This window comes from Fundulus heteroclitus, chromosome 11, assembly GCF_011125445.2.
Source record: "Fundulus heteroclitus isolate FHET01 chromosome 11, MU-UCD_Fhet_4.1, whole genome shotgun sequence".
Lineage (NCBI taxonomy): Eukaryota > Metazoa > Chordata > Actinopteri > Cyprinodontiformes > Fundulidae > Fundulus > Fundulus heteroclitus.
The window spans coordinates 36,067,903-36,088,210 of record NC_046371.1 but is presented as its reverse complement, the minus strand read 5'-3'; the positions used below and the strand labels follow the sequence as shown (position 1 = coordinate 36,088,210).

General features: G+C 42.2%; 1 protein-coding gene across 1 annotated transcript in view; it reads right to left on the bottom strand.

The window, feature by feature from the left end:
• Nucleotides 1-5,200: 5,200 nt before the first annotated feature.
• nrip1b (nuclear receptor interacting protein 1b) overlaps nt 5,201-20,308 on the bottom strand; it is a 55,001-nt gene continuing 39,893 nt past the window's right edge. Inside the window, exon 2 of the mRNA XM_012868136.3 lies at nt 5,201-10,188. Coding sequence (XP_012723590.2) covers nt 6,117-9,728 — 3,612 coding nt within the window. The 5' untranslated portion in view covers nt 9,729-10,188 and the 3' untranslated portion in view covers nt 5,201-6,116. The remainder of the gene's footprint in view (nt 10,189-20,308) is intronic.

The following is a 20,308-nucleotide window of genomic DNA, read 5'->3' as shown; positions in this document are numbered from 1 at the left end:
TTCCCCTGCTGAACAACTTCAGCGTGCGATGGTCGAGGATGTCGGCTGTCTCAATCATGCACGATCAGCTGTGGCTCATCAGTCTGCTCCAATTCCGCTAAGAGTTGAGTAATCCTTTCAATTTTGTGACAGGCTGTCAGTTCCACAAAGCTTTGGAGCTACTGAAAGAAAATCAACAGACTGTGGCAAAAGATGCTCATTGTTCCCAGTTCAGCTGTGTAAGAAAGGCTCAAGAACGGAAATCTACACATTGACCAAGGAAGCCTTAAGGGAGATGATCTGAAACCATCATTTAGAGCTAATTATTGAAAAAGGGAGACGATGATTCGACTTGTAAAGGTCGAATTATGGAGGACCAACTCTGATGGATTTAAAAATACATAAACGAATACATTTACAGTTAGATGCACAGCAAATACAGTAAATAAATAAATGTAGGCAGCAATTAAATTGTACAATGAGACAAATGTATATCTCTCCCTTAATTAGCTTCTTTATTTTTTCACCTTTGTAATGATTATCGTATTTATTATCCTTTATAATTTTCAACTTTATTTATTAATTACTCATTTTACATGTTATGGTAAAGAAAGGGATCAATATAATGTGGGTTAATTGCTCTCAATATTGTCATAACAATGTGCTATAATGAGCTTTAACGTTTATATTAATGGAGATAAAACAGAGATATTAGGCAGATGTTCTCAGTATGTTGAAACAATCACGTACAATACCACGCGAGAAGAACAAGTGTCATTTTCTGTTGCAACCCATTAACTGAATGAATGACACTCTTCTTTCACTTTTCAACTAAAGTTAACCATCTCTTCTCAAAGCTGTTAAATGCCTCAGCTCAGCTCACCGATAATCTGGGTAGTGATGTTTGTTGTAACTGTGGCCAAAAGAACGTATTTTCAGCCATGCAGTCTAACCAACCAATAGGCAGAAGTGGTCCTCTAAGACACACCCTCTCGTCATATGTATAACGCAACAGAGATCCATACAGAAATGTAAAAAGGACAGGCAGAAATAAAAAGTGTTGAAGAAATAAATAGGGTAAAAAATACAAAGAATAAAATATGACAAAAATATTAACACATACACAGAAATAAATGTTTTAAAAATAAGTCATTAAGATTATAACACATAAGGTAATTATTGCAAAGGTGAATGAATAAAGAAGCTAATTTAAAGATATATGTCTTAGTATATAATTGAATTACCATTTACATTTATTTACAGTTTATTGTTCATTTAATTGTATGCTCATTTATTTATTCAGCATTTATTTATTTCTGTGTTTATTTTTAAATCTGTCAGAGTTGGTCCTCCATATTAAAAAACGTGTATGAAGATAACTGTGTGGGTAATAAGGACAAAAGGAGATGGAGATCACTACTTTTACAGGAAAGTACATCTAGACATTCCACATCTAACTGGATTCTATCAGGAACGACACGATATTGAAAAAATATGTAATTGCTGTACTTTTGCTGAGAGCTGTCATGACAATATTGATAACAATTAACATTTCTCGACCTCTTTCTTTACCGTAACACAACACGTCTCTATCACTCCCAGTGACTTTTGGTATGTTTGCCACTAAAGAGACATAAAGGACCTGACGGGCAGTCAGACTCTTATCCTCACATGTTTGTGAGTGGGCCTCATATTTTTGAGAACTTCCAATTGTGCAATGCTGGTTTTAACATGACAAATTTAAAGAGAGCTCTTCAAACGCTGATATCTTTTGCACAATGGGGCAGAACAAAAGATTTACACTGTGTGTTGCGCTGCAGAAAAAGCCGTGGCATTATCCCTCAAGGTAAGCTCTGATTGACTGCTGAGTGTCACGCAGACGCAGCTGAGCCGTTTGCCCACAAACCGCCCATTTTTCCTGTCTTTGTGAGGACCCATTTCACTTTAAACTTGGCTATGCTCCCTTTTTATGCAAAGTAACAGGTTGAACCTAAAAAAAACAAAAAAAAAATGTTTTCATCTCAGTCTTTCTTTTGGGTGGGAGTTGGAGGTGCAGAGAAACTCCAACTTCTCTTTAAAATGTGCAGTGGGAAATATTTCTTGTGCTTTGTCCAAACCACCGTTCCGTATATGGCAGTCATTCAGCAATACGCGGACTTTTTCACTGTGAAATAACTGTTTAAAGGGCAAAACAACAAACTTATGCCAAATTTCATCTGTGCAGACTAGATAGTAACAGGAGGACCAAAAGTAACAGCAAATACAAACCTTGTCCAAATGAACAACTTTTTAGCCCAAATTAGTTTTTTCTTTTTTCAAACAAAAGCATTAAAATATGTTAATGAGAGCAACATTACTTGTTGTACCTGGCATGATTTATTCTGTACACACCTTTAATTTATGTTTGGTGACTTTGTGAACAATGCTTTATGAATACACTTTTTTGTTTGACAGTTCTGGGAATTCTGTCATAAAATAAAGCGGATGTGAGCCAAGTCAACCAGAAAGAATAAGAACTGATTAGGTTACAAACGCAAAGCTAAATTCAGTATACAATACATATGCAGACTCAATGGTTGAAACTCGAAACATAATATCCTAATAAATATTGCGACCTGTCATTTGGAATTGCAATACTACATATGCTGATATGGTGATGGCCATTGCAATTTGATACATTTTTAAGCTTTGATTATATATGAATATAATATTCTTATGAGGAATGTCTTAAACAGCCTGAAGGTCCACTTGTTCAAAGAAGCAAGAAGGAACTGTGCGATGTGGATGTAATGTGGTACGGCAGACCAACAATTAGTACGTTGATGATGACTCTGTAGGTGATTGGGGCATCAAAACAAAGCTCTAGGGAATCTAGTCAAGCTGCCCCCTCCCCACCTATTGCTGCATACTGGTGTACAGCTGGCTATTACATGTTCACGGTGTGGAGATATGCCTGCTTACAAAGAATCACGTTATGGAAACTAAAAGGAGGGAACCTGTCTACTCAACACTCATCAAGGCGATACTGTTTTAACTTGATAATGAGCTGAGTGGAAAACCTTCTGCTAGAATTAAGCAAGTGTGTTGCCTGAATCTGAAAGGAAAATCTATTTATTTAATAAACACTATAACATTATTACATCTGTATTCATTTTATTTTAGTGGGATTAATAATTCTTATGCCTTTTGTTAAAACCCCCCCCGAAAAAAGCTAAATAAAGAATTACGCGTCATACTTGTTTAAAATGTTTGTGAACACAGTACGATACCGTCTTCTATATGGTCTATCGTTGCTATCGTTGAGTACTTACTCAACGATAGCAAACGGTGAAAATCTGACACCGGTCAAAAGACTGAGTGAAAGTCAGCGGCACGTCTTCCTCCTCATTCAGAGCAGCTGACAGCTGCTCACCCTTAATCAGGCACAGCCATTCTGACATATAACTAACTCACTAAAGCGTTGTTAAAGCTCTTTAATGCGCGGGGATGTTCATTCGCGGTTTTAACTGACTGTCAGACTGTTTGGGAACAGGCCATAAAACATAGTTTTGCTTGTATCCTCCCAGGTTCTCTGAGGCCTACCCACTGCTGGTCTGCATGTGTACCAAGTTAGGTCCATATCGGACAATTCTTTCTGGGTTCCTACTTGTCTTTCAGAATTAGTCAGTGTAGTTTAGAATGGTCCCTGATTGTTTTCTGCACAAAATAAAACGGAGGTAGTTCCATATATTTTTTGGAAGTGAAAAAAAATATTTTTTTCCCACGTTTTCTTTAAAAAGAAAAAAGCATTTGAAGAGAGCAAAATTGGAAAAACAGGAGTCCATTCATAACAGGTCATGCATTTTAGTACTTTATTTTTTAAGATATCAGTGCAAATGAACACCAAAAATGAAAACATAAAAAATGAAATATTTCAGATCTTCACATGAAAAAGAAAAAAAGACCCATCTTTTTTTATATATTTATATATATATATAGATATATATTTGCTGCTACAAATGTATTTCTTAGATGCACAATGCAGATCTATGATTGTACGTCAATCCCCCTCTAGAGCCCCATGCTCGTTCACAGAGCTTTGTTAACCAGTAACAGAAAAGAAAAATGTAAATCACAAAAATATTCAATCCACATTTATTTTTCACACTTTTTTTTCCATCAGCTTGTTCAACAGTCTGCTGTTGTTAAGGGGCTGCTCATATTCTAAGCCGACCTTTTGCTCTGTGATTAGAAAAAAAGAGAAGACCTATTTTAAGACTTGACATTTTCCCCCATCACCAGTAGGGATACACAGGTAGTTCCCATGCGTCTGCATGCAACAGGCAGCAGTGAGGAGAGTCAGACATTATTACACAACACAGCGCAGGATAGATTATCATTTACCACATAGAGACACATGCAAAGAACAGACCAACCAAAAAAAAGAGAAAGAAAAGAATAAACAAGATGGGCATAGTATCCTCTGCCTTTGTATGTACACCTGTACGCATATAATCAGTATTTACATTTCAGGGCATTAAAAACTAGGGCAATATCTTTTTTTTTAAACATTACAAAATAGTAATTTTCCATTCTGAAAGTACTATTTACACAATTTATTTAACCATTGTGAAAACGTAGTAATAATTGAAGAGACATACGTCATAAGTATATGTATTAAAAAGACCACGAGACTGAATTGACAAAACAAAGAGTGAAATCAACCGGAAAGATTCAATACGAATAATTCAAAAATAAAGCGCTAGATACCAGATACCCTTTAAGACAAAAAAAAAAAGAGTCTCGGTGATTAGTGGGCAGACGGGTGGACGTATCCAGCTGCTCTGAAAGCAAACAAGTACCTGTGGTCTTCTCTCCATCAACATGCAATTCTTTTGATGTGTTATGAGTAAGAGATAGCCACGGAAAGAAAACATGGATGCAGAGCACGAGAATTAAGAAATTATGAAAAAGAAAACTCACAAACGACTAAATTCTGAAAAGAGATAACAATACTGACAGTTTTCCCCATTACATGCCATTAAATTAGTCTTTAAAAAAAAAAGGACACCAAGGGCTCAGTTTCGATAGTGCACACTCCAGGTAGTCTTTTATATTACATGAAAAGAAAAGCGCCATGTGCATCACACTCAAAGTTCTTTGTGTTTGGTTCTCTCTCTTTCTCTGTCACTATTTTTTTTTTACCAGGATGGCAAAGATAAGTCACTCAGACAAAGCAGCCTTTTTTTTTTTTTTTTTACTGTTGCTCCAGAAACCTGTTTACACAGCGAGGCTCAACTGTAAGCACCACACACTCATGTTGACCCATCTGCTCAAAACTGCACAGTCTGCAAACACATTACCCTGAATTTGCACTGTCGAATCTCACCCTTAAAGGTTCAGCACAAAAAAAGAGAAAAAAAGGAAGAAAAAAAAGAAGCAGAACAAAGTGAGCGAGTCTCCACTGATGAATTATTTCCCCTCAGCCCTGAATCCTGAGGAAAAGCAAGACGAAGCATTCATAGTGGCAGAATCTGGAACTGAGGGTTGCTGCGGTGTGAATTCGTTTTTTAAGGTCCTTTGTGGAACCAATCTGTCATGTGCATTGGTTTAATTATTAGACCACTGTAACTATCTGGGAATGGCTTTAGCTGAAATCCCATCTAAAATTAATAGGACTTTGTATTTCTGAAAAATGCTCGGATACAGAAAATAAAAAATGTCCACTGAGCTGAGCACTAACATTTTTTTGAGTCATGAATAAAAAATGTTGCCTGAAATGTTCTCTAAATGTTTGATGAGAGGCAACAGCCAGAACACAGGAAAAAACTGATATGTGTGGACTTCAGAGATAGATTAACAATAATAAAGGAGGACTTTCCATTACATCAATGAAGTTAGTGCAAAATAATGGTGGAGGAGCTACATTATGTAGTTTTGGATCAGTTAGGCTGATAAAGACCACCTTTTCCCATTCCATCACGGAGCTATTTAAAACTGAGACAGCAATACACTTCTTTTTTTTAATCAAATGAAAAATAAAAAAAACAAATAAGTCATTTTCTCATCAAACCAATTTGGCAAGGTACAGAAAAATGAAAACAAGGAGTCAATGGATTTGATTCCATTTTGAATGTTTTTGTAGTTGATACAACTGTTTACTGGGACGACTGGCTCAACCCCTGGCCCTCATGGCTGTGCTTGTCATTGTGGGTTGGTGATTGAGGGGTGGAGCTCAGGCTGCGCTCATAGGCGTGCATTTCACTGACCGGCTCCTCTTTGACCCTGACCACAGGCCGGGCTCCTTCTGCCTGGTCGGGGGCCTCTTTGCTCAGCTGGATGTTGCCCTTTTGCAACATGTAATACAAGATGGGGTTGGAACGTGAGAGCCGCGGCGAGTCCGGGTTCGACTCGCAACCCTCGTCCACGCCGTCATTCTCCTGACCGCTCCAACGAATGGGGCTCTCAGGCTCCTGTTTGATTAAAGTAGGAGGCTCTCGTTTTTGAGCGACGGGCCATGGAACCGGCTGGCGGATCCACGGAGCTGGGCGAATGGGGTTGTTGCCTTCCGGAGGGGTGGGCAGTGGTCTTAGATGATTTGGAAGCCCTGAGTTGATGGGACCATGGGGGTGCCAGCTAGGCAGGTGGAGGAAATTATGATTTTGGGTTGGCTGACTCAGACTGTTGCCATTGGCCTTGCCACTGGCCTGGAGGATAGAGGGACTGGGCCCCCCACGTGGCTGCTGGGACAGCTCCTTCAGGCAGTTGTCAGAGAGCAGCAGCTGTTTCAGTACGTTGAATCCACGGCTCTCTCTGGTAAGGGTTTCACTCAGAGGGCTCCGTGGTGGAAGCTCCTCCTCCTTCAGACTCCTCTGCTGCTCTGGCTCTACCTGAACAGCAGAAGAGGCAGACATGTTTGTGTTACCACTGTCCACTCTCGGAGAGTTAATGTTGTTCAAGCTGTCTGTGTGTTCCGAGCAGACACGTCTCCTTTTAGGACTGGGGTTTGGATAGTCCCTCTGCTCCTCTTTGAATTGTCTGGGTTGCAACTCAGCCTGTATGGCAGAACTGGTATAATAGGTAGCGGTCTGTTGTTTAAGCAGCTGGCTGAGGAGGCCATATTTTGCTATGACCTCTGCCGGCCTTGGTTCTGTCTTTAAGTCTTGCTGAGAGTTAGGGAGCGGCCCGTTCTTCTCATAAGAACTCAGTTTCTTTTTGCCGCTCAAGTCCTCAGACTTAGCAAAGGATGACCCTAGCTCATCTGTGAGCTCTGATTTTACTTTTACACCTAAAGGGGAACCATTAGAGCTGTCACAGAGGATGGAGGCAGTGGGGCTCCTCTCAAAGCACCCCGCCTCCGTTTCAGCACTCCCTCTGCCACTCCCACTGGGTCTGTCTTTGCGGTTGGCTGCAGCACCAGCTGAACCGGTGCCTAGAAGCAGCTGCAGCACAGTGCGCCTCTCCAGAAGGTTCTCAATTTGTGAAGGTGGGGAAGGTTCCTTACGACTGAAAGGTGTGCTACTGCCTGAAGCTCCATCAGACAGTGGGGTAGGGGTGTTCCTGTTGATAGGAGTATTGAGCCTTTCCAACAGGGCATGGGGCCTGCTGTCACTGAGCTCCTGGCTTAACCCTTTTCCGGATGGAATGTGTGGGGGGGAGGACGCTGTGCCACACTGTGCCAGATTTTGTAACAGTTTACTGGCACTGAAGGCTGGCTCTGAAGCTTTGTCAGCAGGGAAAGTCTTAGACTTACACAAATCAAGTGGGCTGGACTGGACATGTGGAGAGGGGTATGAATATGGGGACAGTGCGGCACTTGGGTCATGACTGAGTGAGTAGAGAGACTGGGATGGGCCTGCAGGTCTTTCAATGGGGCTTTTTGTCGGGCTCTCTTCCCAAGGAATGGACCCCTTTGGCTGATTCCGTGACATGTTAGCCATAGTTATATCAAGGGGCAAGTCCTGTCTACCTGTGTTCTTATTAGCCATCTCATTATTCCTTCGCTCAAGAAGAAGTTGCATGAGTGTGACCTTCGGGTGGGATTTTAGGTCTGCGTTCATTACAGGCTCCTTGTTCTTGGTTACAGTTGATCTTGATGGCTCTGGCTTCCACTTGTTTAGTAAGGATTCGGTCAGTTTGTCCAGGGAAGAATTAGAAAAAGAAGAGGAGGATGAAGACATTGCATGTGACACGGAAGACACAGCTATAGAGGAAGGAGAAAAGGATGTAGTAGAAGGCTGGGTAGAAGCTTGAGGAGAGATCGTTACAGGGGGTGAGGAGAACACAGTGGCAGAAGAGAATGTGGAGTTGGAGGAAGAGGAGGAGGAGGAGAAAGGGGGTGCATTTTTGGGCCCTGTGTCTTGTAAACTGCTGCGGCCTCTCATGGAGAGGTCAATGGGAGAACAACTGGAGTAGGAGCTGTCAGCATCACTGCTGTCCTTGATATTGCTCCGCTCATGGACAGAGCACTCGCTGTCTGATGTGACTGAAGAAGAGCCACTTTGTGGAAGAACGCCGCTGATGTCCTCCAGGTGCCCGTTCTTGGTCAGTTGCTTCTGGTTGTTGTGGTTGTTCAGCAGCAGCAGGAGCAAGCTGCTGCATGTTTGGGGCGGCCGGGTCGGACGCGTGTCAAAGCCTCTCTTCTCCCTAGTCGGCAGGCTTGGAGCGTGTGGGGGAGTGGGTGGAGAGTTTTGGCTGTGGCCTCTCTGCAGTGCTGGGCTCTGAGGACTGGTTACGGCCGTTTGAGGGAGTGTGGTTGTTGTTATTGTGGTTGTTGGTGTCATTCCGTTTTGGGTCGATAAGGAGCTAACTGGGTCTGAAGACCCCCCCACACTTGATGGCCTTTTGTCCTGACCATGCTGCTGGTTTGCCATGGCAGCCAGTCTTTCACTGGCAGATCTTCCTGAGAGCTGAGCTTTGAGGGCATGCTCTCTGGAGTATTGCTGGAGATGGGCTTCACTGGATAGCAGGAGGGCGAGTTGACTGCAAGCGACGCTGGGCTTGGGTGAAGGTGCGGGACTGGATCGGATTTTGACCATGTTGGCCACAGCCTTCAAACGTTCTGCACAGGACACAGATTCGGCCGCCGTAGGTGCTGCAGGAGGTGTGGCGCTGTGTACCGACCTAGGGGACTCTGGTGGCCTGTCCCGACTGTGACCCCGGCGGCTGTACGGGGTGTTGTTATGGTTCTGTAGTTTGCTCTTCCTTATTAGGCCTTTAAGGCGACTTGAGGCTGTGCCGTAAACAGGTAGTGGCTCTTTATCTGCAGCTGGTGCCTTGGGCGGAGAAGAACACTCACCAGTGGGCTTATTAGAGTGCTGAGACATTGCTACACTCTGAAGCCTTGAGCTGAATGACTGAAGCAAAGAAGCCAACAGGGTGCTCTCTCCAGCATGGGGAGATCCCTCCAGGGCACCATTCTGCAGGGTTCCTACTTGGCCATTCAGTTCTACTGGAGGTGAACTCATTCTCTGGTTCCCTGGGTCATTCCAGGCCCCAGAGCGCAACAACCGGGCCTTCTTTAGATGTTGTGAAGAACCTAGTTTGGGCCCATTGGTTCCAGCTTTGGCTACCATTGGGTCATGGTTTGGTAGTGGTAGAGGCCCTCCGGCTTTGTTGCCCTGCTCCTGATTGCTGTTAGAAGCCTCGGATCTTCCACCTGCCGTGGCCCCAGGCCCGGCCACAACTGGATGCATCAGTAAACCTTCCAGATAAGTTAAAACAGCTGAATCCTTGTGTGTCTCAGGGCCAGGCTCCTCCCCATGAGTCATGTTCAATACTCAGATCCCCTCTTATAGCTCAGCAATGCTACTGTTAAATAACAGCTGTCCAAGACATCTGGTTGACAGTGGCACAAACTTGTTTAATACCAAAACGATGTTGTGCTGTTGCAAAGAGTGAGTGTACAGCTGAGAGGATGGATACACTGGCTGTATCTGATCCCTTTCCGTGGTTGGCTTAGTGCATTGAAACAGCAACCATGGCTGGAGGGAATCTGGGGTAGGCAAGCCTCCAAGGCATTGTTGTATGCCTTTAAATGCTACAGGATCCCAGAAGGCCAAACTTCACGCTCACATTAGTGGCAGTGGAAAAGTCAGTGTGACTTTACCACAGAGATGTTGGCATAATCCATCGTTGTTGATATTTAGGGTTTCTGTCCTTCAGCCAGGCTGTTGCTCTGTCAGTGGCGCCCTTATACTTTGCAGATCTTGCAGTGTGTTGCAGGGCGACCTATAGGAGTGAGTGAGAGGGAAAAGAGGGAGGAAGAGATGGTTGGAGGGAAGAAAAGAAAGGAGAAAAATAAGAAATCGTGAGAGAAGCAGGGATTTGCAGTGCACTATATCACATTCATTTCCCCACCTTGTCTCCCATCCTTGTTACTTAGCAACATTTCAGACTGACTGCACACAGCTCCTTTTCCTCTCTTCACTCTTCCCTCACATCCACCCAACAGACGATAAATGTAGATTAGGCTTGATTAGATCCGAATTGAAAATTCAAGCCCACTACCTTGAAAACATTCAGGTCTTGAGCTGCAAGCCTCTCCTGGCAGCATCTTTCAAAAGTGAAGGGCCTTCAGAGAGCTGTGCATAATCCTTTATGCAGGTTGTCATTTCAGCGGATTATCTCTCTCTACCACCTCCTGCCTTCTTATGCACTTGAGTTACATCTCACACAACGCAACCCACGGTCTCAATACAGTAAAAGCCAACCACCCAACCACCCCCACACACACCAGCAAGCATTTAGGCACTCAGGCTTAAAGAAACCAGCGAGCATTAGGTTGATGACGCACAGTTAGGTTCACTTCCAAGGTTTTATGTACCAGGACCTTTTATTATTTTTTTATTTTACGTGATGTTGTTATTAGGTCAAAACCAAACACCAAAATCAAACACAGATCTAGTCGACCCATACTGCTATAAGAAATTTAGAAGGGGGTGGTTTAGAACATAAGGCTGCATGCTAACACTATGACCAGAAGGAAAGACATTGCCATTGATCTTCATCATTAAGAAATGTAACAATATTTGATAGCACTAGATCTTATGATATTAAATTCCAGTGTTTCTCGTTAAGGTGAAGATGAACTTCTGTTTTTATCTTGAGGCTGGGATGTAAAGGTACGCGCTTTAAGCTTACCTTTGTATCTGTGTTCTCCTCTTACACTAAAGTAAGTAAAGATTAGCATTGGTTTGCATTAGCTTTAGAAAGGGCCCCTCCCACTTTGATTCCGTGTATGTGTGCCAAGTGTCAGAAAAGATACCAGAGGTTTGTAATCACTGTGAGAGAAACACAACTGGCTAACTATTAGCAGCTAACAATGTTAAGGTTAGCATCTGCTTCACTGCTTTCTATCATTGCTAAGCTAAAGGGCTGTATCATCATGGTTTATGAATGAAATTAGACTGCCTTTAATCTCTGTTTCATGGCCTAAAATACTGATTCTAGTTTCTTTATAAAATAATTCTAGTTTTATGAAAACAAAATCTGCATTTTCAATCAATTTTTGGCATGAACACTAGACAGACACAGGCAAAGAACCCACAAAATATAGTCAGATCAAATCTGGAGTCAAATATTTTACACTCATGATAGATTCTTTTTCCCCAGGTTTTTTCTGGCAATGTTTCCAAATTTGTATGAGAGAGATCTTCTGCTCTCTAAAACAAAGGGCAAAATTACAAATACTTGGTCTAACTAAACTTTGACAAAAAAATAAAAAAAAATAAAAAAATACAGCTTTATTTTATGAGTACTTTTTAATGACAAAAGGATTCTAGAGTCAAATGTGAGGCCATGTATCACACAGTGAAAACTTCATTCAAACCAAGTCGTGAAAAAGGACGATGACACCAAATATAGTAGTAAATCTGCAACAGAGTGGCTGAAAACATACCCTGGTATTGTAGTTGTTCAGGACTGATAGAACCCTAAAAGAATTATAAATAAATATCGGCAACCCTCAATAATGTTTCATGGAAAAGTGGATCAAGACTTCAAAAAATATGAGAAAGTGATAGAGTTAATACTTCATTCTATCAGTGCTAAAAGTGGTTTGACAAGTTTGTCAGACACTGCTCAGCAGAGGAATAATAATACTGGGTAGATATGACATGCACTGCTATTTAAACTAGGCTATATTTATCTGATCTAATGAGGACCAATGAATGAGCATTCAAATCGGGGTTATGCTTTACTATGACTAGAGATAGAGCTATCTATAAAACATACATCATAATAAAGGTGCCTAAAAAGCTTATGTATTTGGACTGAGAAATATAGGACTAAAGCAAAGCCTGAAAGGACTTGACTAACAGGTATAAAACAGACAGAGTAGAGAAACAAAGCAAGGATATCACTATTAGACAAGTTGTACTCTGCTGTCAAGTGTTTGTGTGTGTTTGCATGTGTATTACTGGTTGGCTCAAAGATCGGGGGCACCTGTCACAGCACACCATTGTCAGGAGGGCAGAGTCAGTGACACTGGGGTGCACATTGTGCCAGTTGCCATGACAGTGTCAGCGGTGCTGCCCTGGGAGACCTCTGCTCTGAACCCTGTCAGCGTGGTTTCTGTGGATACAGGGCACCTCCGACAGTCCTGGCTGCATCTCATAAAGGTTAATTAATACAGAGCTTCCACTTGGGCTCAGCAGCTGTCCTTGTCCTGTCCCGACGCCGTCCTCACCTTTTGTGTCCGCTAAGCAAGCCGACATTGCAGGTCACATAACAGGACAGCAGCCCTTGTTTGTGAAGAAAAGCAACAGAAACCTACTTAGCCACAAGCCTGAACATTTCACAGGGAGCTGAGGCAAGGTCAAACACCTGAAACGTCCAATCAGCCTTCTCACAATCAGGCTGAGCACCATCTCCGAGGTTAAGGTTCACAGGGTGGGACAGGATCAGGTGATGTCAGGGGGGACAGCTAAATGTAATGCATCCACAGAAATAAACTGGGATTAAATGCAAGATCTAAACTAATTATCTTAAATCTGAGTAGCAGTAGGAAAACAATCACACTGACCTTGTTAAAACATTGTCAAACCAAAAGTTCACATGCCTGTGAGGTTCTTTAGACTTGCACAGCAGTGAATAAAAGGATTCCACCAATAATGTTCCATCAGCATCAATTAAAGTTTGAGACCATCTTTGAACTGGTGACCCGAATTTGACAATGACAAAGAGCCGACCTGGTCACTCTGGGCCATCTGACGTCTGTTGTCATGCTAATCTTAGTTGCCCTGGATTAGGACTATTTTCCCGCCAGGGGGCTTAACACTGTCCTAATGGAATACCCGTGATGCCCCATTTGATCATTGCAGTAAACATGTAAACATGTTTACCTTGGCAAAGGCTTGGCAAGATTACTAATATGCCAGAGCTGGAACCCTTAGTGAGCAACAGGGGAAAACGGAAAGGAATCACTTCCGCTCTCTTTGCTGCTGGCAGTGAGTCTCTGGAATCCCAGCTGACCTTGTCACTGTTTTTGCCCAAAGGCATATTCCTGACACTGCACCATGTAAGTTCCTACACACCACAACATTTATATTTACCATTTCACAAAGTTGTATTAAAATCTTTTAGCTGCCCCCCCCCCCCCCACCCTCCTTACCATTTCACCAAAAAAAGTAGTCTTGACATTTTTTAGAACAAAATCTTACATGGGTCTCCCATATTTTCTTTGAATGTTAGCATGTTTTTTAAGGGCCAACTCAGGATTTCTACAGTGAGGTTTTCTTTTTAAAGGTGATAAGCAGTTCACATTTTACCTTCAGGAGGCCACTCTTTTTGCACCTTCATTCATTAGAAAAGCAGATTAGCTGATCCCAGAGACAGGCTTAGACCAAAACAGATTCCTACTATCTTAAAACAACTACAGCCACAAAAGCTTCATCTTATTAACCTTTTTGTCACCATAATTGCATTGGACAACTTTTACTCATAAGTTAATAGTCATTTACATGAGAAATGGAGGATGAAGGTGGCACACCTCTAATGATCTTCCTGAATGAAACACATACCTGGAACCATGGACCATGTAAAGTGTCTCAACTCAGAGTAACTATTTGATGTTAAAATAAAGTGGCTTACTAGAGGTTGACTGACTGGAAATGCTTTACATATTCTGTTGTCAGCTGGACACAAAAAAATCCTTGGTGGTGCACTGACTCCTTTCTTAATAATCACGGGCCAATGCAAATTTCAGATTGAAGCTGTTTCCAGGCGGTAAACGTCTCCTTCAGTCTAAGCTCGTCTCCAGCTAGAAATGTAGCTATAGCCTCCAGATCAACTGATCTAGGTCTGTGATGCTACTTCAGGTTATGTATTAACTCCTATATTTAACTGCACTTTAATTAAACTATTCTGTTATTACCAATTTTCAATCTTTTTTCTGTCACTATGCATTAGGAAACATTGGAAATCACCATGTCAAAAAAGGGCTATCCTTTTCTGACTTGGTTCTCTTTTGCATTTTTCTTGTTGAGACAATGAAAGTAAAGTGACTATGGGTACGTTTACATGGACAAAACTAATCAGAATAAAGGGCCGTTCGGAATAAAATGTAAACAAGCCAATCGGAATAATTTGATTGGATTAATAAACTCAATGCATGTGCTCTTGATAATACCAAGAGCTCAAAATTATTATTTATTCAGTAACCTTTCAACTGTAACTAGAACCTGGTGCAAGCCCAGCCTATGCGCACAGAAGACAAACGAACTCAGACACTATTGCTTTGTTTGCTATTTTTTGTTCTTCTTCTGCGTTTTTATTATAGGGGATTCTGATAACTGTGCATGTCAGAGTGGTTCTATTCAGAACAAAGCCAGGTGCACACACACACACACACACATTATGATCAAATTAATTGATTGTGTACACATATAAACAATACAATCTGATTCTAATTTTAGTTTTTTAATCTGAATACATTTGAATCTGACTGTGAACTTATGTGCACGTAAAATAGCTAATGTCTTTGTGGGATACTTTTTGCAGCCAAGAGACAAAGTTTAACACTGGTTCTTTTCCTTGGTATGCTGTGATAAAATTCCATCCTCTGAGTAGATTTCTTCAGAAAGCTGTAGCAACTACTAGTCAAGACCACATTAAAGCATTACAAGAAAGTGGGTACCCTTTAAACTCTGTATAAAATACACTACAACTAATGGGGGAAAAAAAGTCTCCTCAGTGACAAATGTCTGTGAAAGACCTGACCTTAATATAGGGGGAGCTGTCCTCTACACCCAGCCCCTAAAGCACACAGCCCTCCACCTTTCCTCGCTGAGAATTTGTGATGTGTGCATTACTATTACATTATCTCCTCTGGTGTATACATTGCAAACGCCCTTACACATCTGTTAACATGTCATTTCAATGGTGGTGGCACCCAAAAAGCCTGACCTCCACCCCCTCCCCCACAGCGGGACACGCCAACACAAGCGCGCAGCTCTACACTTTCTGTGGTGATTATCCATTATCCTTGACAATGTCAGCCAATGACAGAGCAGGCACCGTTCTAAAGTGATTTTTACCCCTACAGTCTGCCATGCACACACAAGGGGTGGGGGTGCTAGCGATGGGGAGGGTGCAGCTTCATCATCTCCTGGATGGTTGATTCTTCATCTGTTTTTTCCCCCTCTTTCTTACCATTTCACTTCTGGTACTTAAGAGGAATCAGCAACAGGAAAGGTCACTGCACTCCTGCCAGTGAATAAGATACATGTTAGCATCAGAACGCTGGTATCTAAGATAGAAGTTGCTGCTTCAATTTTACCAACAAACCCATCTGGGTTTGATGTTAAAACAGAAACAGCCACTTCTATTCTGAACTGCACACAATGTGTTGTTATCCAGGGTGAGGTGTTCTCCATGATTGTCCTTGTAATGGATTAACTGTTGTCCTCCCAGATATTAGTAAGACGTAGCAATGGCTGATGGCTGTTTGCCTGTTTGCTTGTGCAAATTTGTTGGATTCATCTACCACATTAGTTTTAAGGGTTTAGATTGGATTTTCCAAACATTTAGGTAAATGCTTAATTCGTTGTACTATGATACTTATTCCAGTTTTTGGGTGAGGCAACGGCAGGTAGGTTACATGTGTTAAGATCTTACCCAGGTTTTAGAGGATTTAGATGGTTTTAAGAGCTTTCATCACACTGCTCAGCATAAAGCTTGTTCTGGTTGAAGCATCCAGTGATGCAAACCTCCTCTTCTCTATTTCTACTTGCTGATGCTCTGCCAGTCAGCTGGCTGAAAAAGACGGCTCCTACATTTCCTGTTCTTGCAAAAAAGACTAATGTGGCTATCAAAAACAGATCCTTACTATCCTTTTAAGCCAACTACAAGCTGGCAAAAGGAGCAGATAGCCTGACTAATTACCTAACTATTATTAGCTTGTTAGGCACTTCTGTTCACTCCATAAACAGCAAAAAGTTAGAACTTCATGCTCAATCAGCAGATTCAGTAATGATTACTACTAAAATAAGCCTTTTTTTACTCTAAATTTTTCCTTTGGTTTACACATGAAATTAAAAAATATTCGAAAAATGTTGTAGAAAATAACACAACATTATTAATTTTGGTACAGCAGAGAGACAGCTGTTGGTGTCCTGTTTTGACAGCGGATAGATCATGTTATACATGGTCATTTAAACTCTTGACTTAATACCTTCATACCATGAAACAGAAGTGCATTTCCTCAGGGCTAACATACACTTAGAACCTCATGCCACCCCAAGCCTGTTTGGAATTCAGTGGCCCTTTTTCATACAGGAGAATATAACTCAACACGCAGGGCGGCACGCTATCAGGGCCAGCCAACCTAAACAAAAGGTTGTGTCTTTTCAGGGAGCAGTGCTGTGCACACTTTAAAGGTGCATAGTGCAAGTTTTAAAGTTCAAAATTATTTATTTTCTTTCCCACAAATGCCTTTACAATTGCTCGACGAGTAAAATGAGTTATCTTCTATTTACCGCCGTTGCCTCTATAGGCTCCATTAGTCAGTTGATGAGAGACTGAAACGGGCCAAATCCTGTGGCCGTGCACGTGGGTATGATGCCCTGCTCGCTCTCGTTCTCCCTGCTGCTTTGTAGAATATCCGCTATAATTCATGTGTTAGCGAGAGAAGATGGGCTAACTTCAATATTTAGAACTTTCTTACATCAGAAGTCATTACGCCTCTAAACAAAAGACCTGTGCAGTCGCAGCGGCAGATGCTTTTAACCTCTTCTCTGATGCACAACATGTCATTTCAACTTGTCACCAGAGGGGACAAACTCCTGCAAAAATCCTAGAACTGACGCCGTGCTCTTTTAAATACAGAGATTCTAATTAGCTCCTGAACTCAAGGGCTGGGACTGTCGCTGACCATCTCTAGCTCAAAATCTAAATAAAAACAGACTGATCAAATTTGAACTATCCTACACTGAGCACAGATTCTTTAAAAGCTTTACTAACTTTGCTAGCCACTGATGTCTAATGTAGGCATGGCCACACCTTCCTCTAACACTCTTCCTTAATATCACAAAAACTAAGTTGCTAAATGACCTTCCTTGTCAGTAATGGCAATCTATTTAAAATGTATGAGAGCAAACAAAAGAATTAAACAGGGGTTAGAGCCGAAGAAGCGGGAGTTAAAGTCAAGGTCATTCATCCCGCCAAGGCTCCTCCACTTGATGCAACAGCTGGTGTCCATGCAAAGCTCTGGGCGTTAATAAAAAGTGACAAAGCTGCCTGAGCGCTGTGTCTTACTAATGTCTGACACCAGACTGGCAGATGTGTTCTCCCTGCATTTAAGGGGAGTCAAGGTTAAAGGAATTTAAAGAGGGGAGGCGATGCCTAAACACTATTATATCATGTAATCTGCAGCCTAGCACTGCTGCACACACTCAACAGGGTAGCTCCCTTAGACATGCGGCGTGACCGCTATTTGTAAATTCAATATGGCCTGACATGATTAAATAAGGCAAAACATAAGCTGCCGGACCAAATGCGGCTGCTCCGAGACCTCCGTGAGCGAGCGTGCACACGACAGGAAGGGGGAATTAAAAGCTCTTGTTCAACCTTGAGAAAAGGTAAACAAGAGAGCAACATGCCACCGAACAGCAGGAGAGCTGGAGCAAGTAAATGTTTCTGCAGATAAGTCAATCAGGACAGAACAACACCTGAAAGGGAATACACTGAAACATGCATGCCCACACAAAGAGAACTAGGGCGCTGTGACCCATTTCCTCAGATGCACTGACTAAACAAGATGCTTCACACACACCCATGTGTGCACACTGAACCAGATGGATGTACAGCATCATAACGGAAATGTGATACATCAGGGCTGGGAAGCAGAGGTAGCACAGGCTATCCACTGAAAAAAAAAACAAGAGAAAACTTTGACGGTGTTTGATGCCTGGAAGCTATCGTTTAAGACATGGCCTGAACCGCGAACGTTGTTGGCCTGGGTCCGGCCTAGCATGAAGAGCACGGGGGCGGATTTTAACCTGATCTGAACTCATCAGTACAAGGAGTTCTTGAGGTTGACAGAGAGAGAGAGGGCTTGGAGGAATTCATGCACACTGATGAGTCATCTAAGTGTTTCAGAGGCTAGCTGAGCGGCACAGGATGGAGAGATGATATCATCCCGCTGTATCACAGACCTGGACACACTTTCACCTCACTCTAAATGCCTAAACAGGTCTGCGTGGACGGGCTTCCAAAAATGTTTGAGTCCATAGTAAATATTTGTGTGCCATTTGGAAGACCCACCCAAGGGCCATTTCCTGAGTGGCTTAGAATTAGTGCATTAATTAAACACACACACACATCCTTCCTAATGAGCCGTGGCTGCCATCAGTCCACACCTGATCCATTTCTACCAGGCTCAGAGGTAATCTTCTGCTTGCATCGCCCATCTGAAATGGCTCTCATTTCCCTCCCGAAACAACATGCATTTGCCATCTGTAAACATAGAGCTGCAAATAGGAACAGCTGATTGCCCCATGGCCAGCATGCTAAAAGGCAGAGTTGGGCCCTTGAAACTAACTGCAGTGGTGATGTCTGAGGGAAATGGGCCACTTTGCAATCGAGATCAAATGTCCCACTGTCAGGCTGCCCTGAAAGCTGGATAAAACCAGCTCAAAAACCTTGGCCTTTAATGAATCATTTCCATAATATCCCTGGCATCGCTCCTAAGGAGGCCATTGCTGTGAGTCAGCAAGATGTCTGGCTTTATTGGGTTAAAGAGAGTGCTGCTCTTTTCTTTTTACTGGGGGTAACTGGGGATGGTTTGGGAGTATTATAACCGCGCTGCGATGGATGTCTAAGTGATGGAAAGAGAGGAGGACGTATCTCTGCTATCATTTTGCCTTTCATAATGCTCTCATTGACCTATTTTCTGGTTTAAATCATCCTAATGCTTGCTTTGGGTGGGATTGGAGTATTATATTACAGGGCACCATGATATGTGAGGGGAAATTCCATTAGAATCATCAAAAATGCTGTAGCTGTGCTTTTCCAGCCCTCACCTAGAACACAGTCTGCTTCAAAGTTAAACAATTAAAGACATCTTTTAAATCCATTACACAGGTTTAACCCAATAGAGCCCATAAAAGCAGTGTTTAGCTTTTTGATGTCGAATCTCTATCAAGAAGCCCTGCTCTATTTGGCAGGGCTTAGTACATGCCAATGACCTGGAGACCTGAATATGATTAGTCCCACATCCGGCCCTCATGTCTGACCTGGTTCTCGTATAGAGAAAGGTTCTGCAGCTCCAGGAATGGCTCCAGAGTACTCTCCACAGTATCCCGATCTAACTCAGCCAAAATAACCTTTAAATGCAAGTTTGCAACATAAACACATCTGTACATCTGCAAATGCATCGTGGCAAATATTTCTGTCTTTGGTCGGCCTCTCCAAAGGTTACAAAGTTACAGATAAAGCTCCTCTAAACCATTTAACTGGACCCCTCTACCTGTCTCAGTTTATAGGCATGGGAAGTGAATCCATTTGCATCATTTCATTTAGGACCGGTTCCACAATAAGTGCTAAACGACTCTTTTCGGCATGTTTGCATCAGGCATTTTCAGACCATCTCTGACTGGTCGTCTTTCTATTCAACTTCTCAATCAAATTTTGAGGGAACTTTTAAAATGTCACAAAAAAGAAAAAGCAAATGCACCATTTTTCCATCAACTAACTCATAGCAAATTAACCAGATGTTACGCATAATGTCCTCATACGTTGAGGTTATGCTATAATAAACAGGAAGTAGGGACTAAACTAGCATGGACCACAGATCAGTGATGATGAAGCGAGGTTTTAACAAACGTGTTGCAAAGAAAGGCTGGAGTCTCTT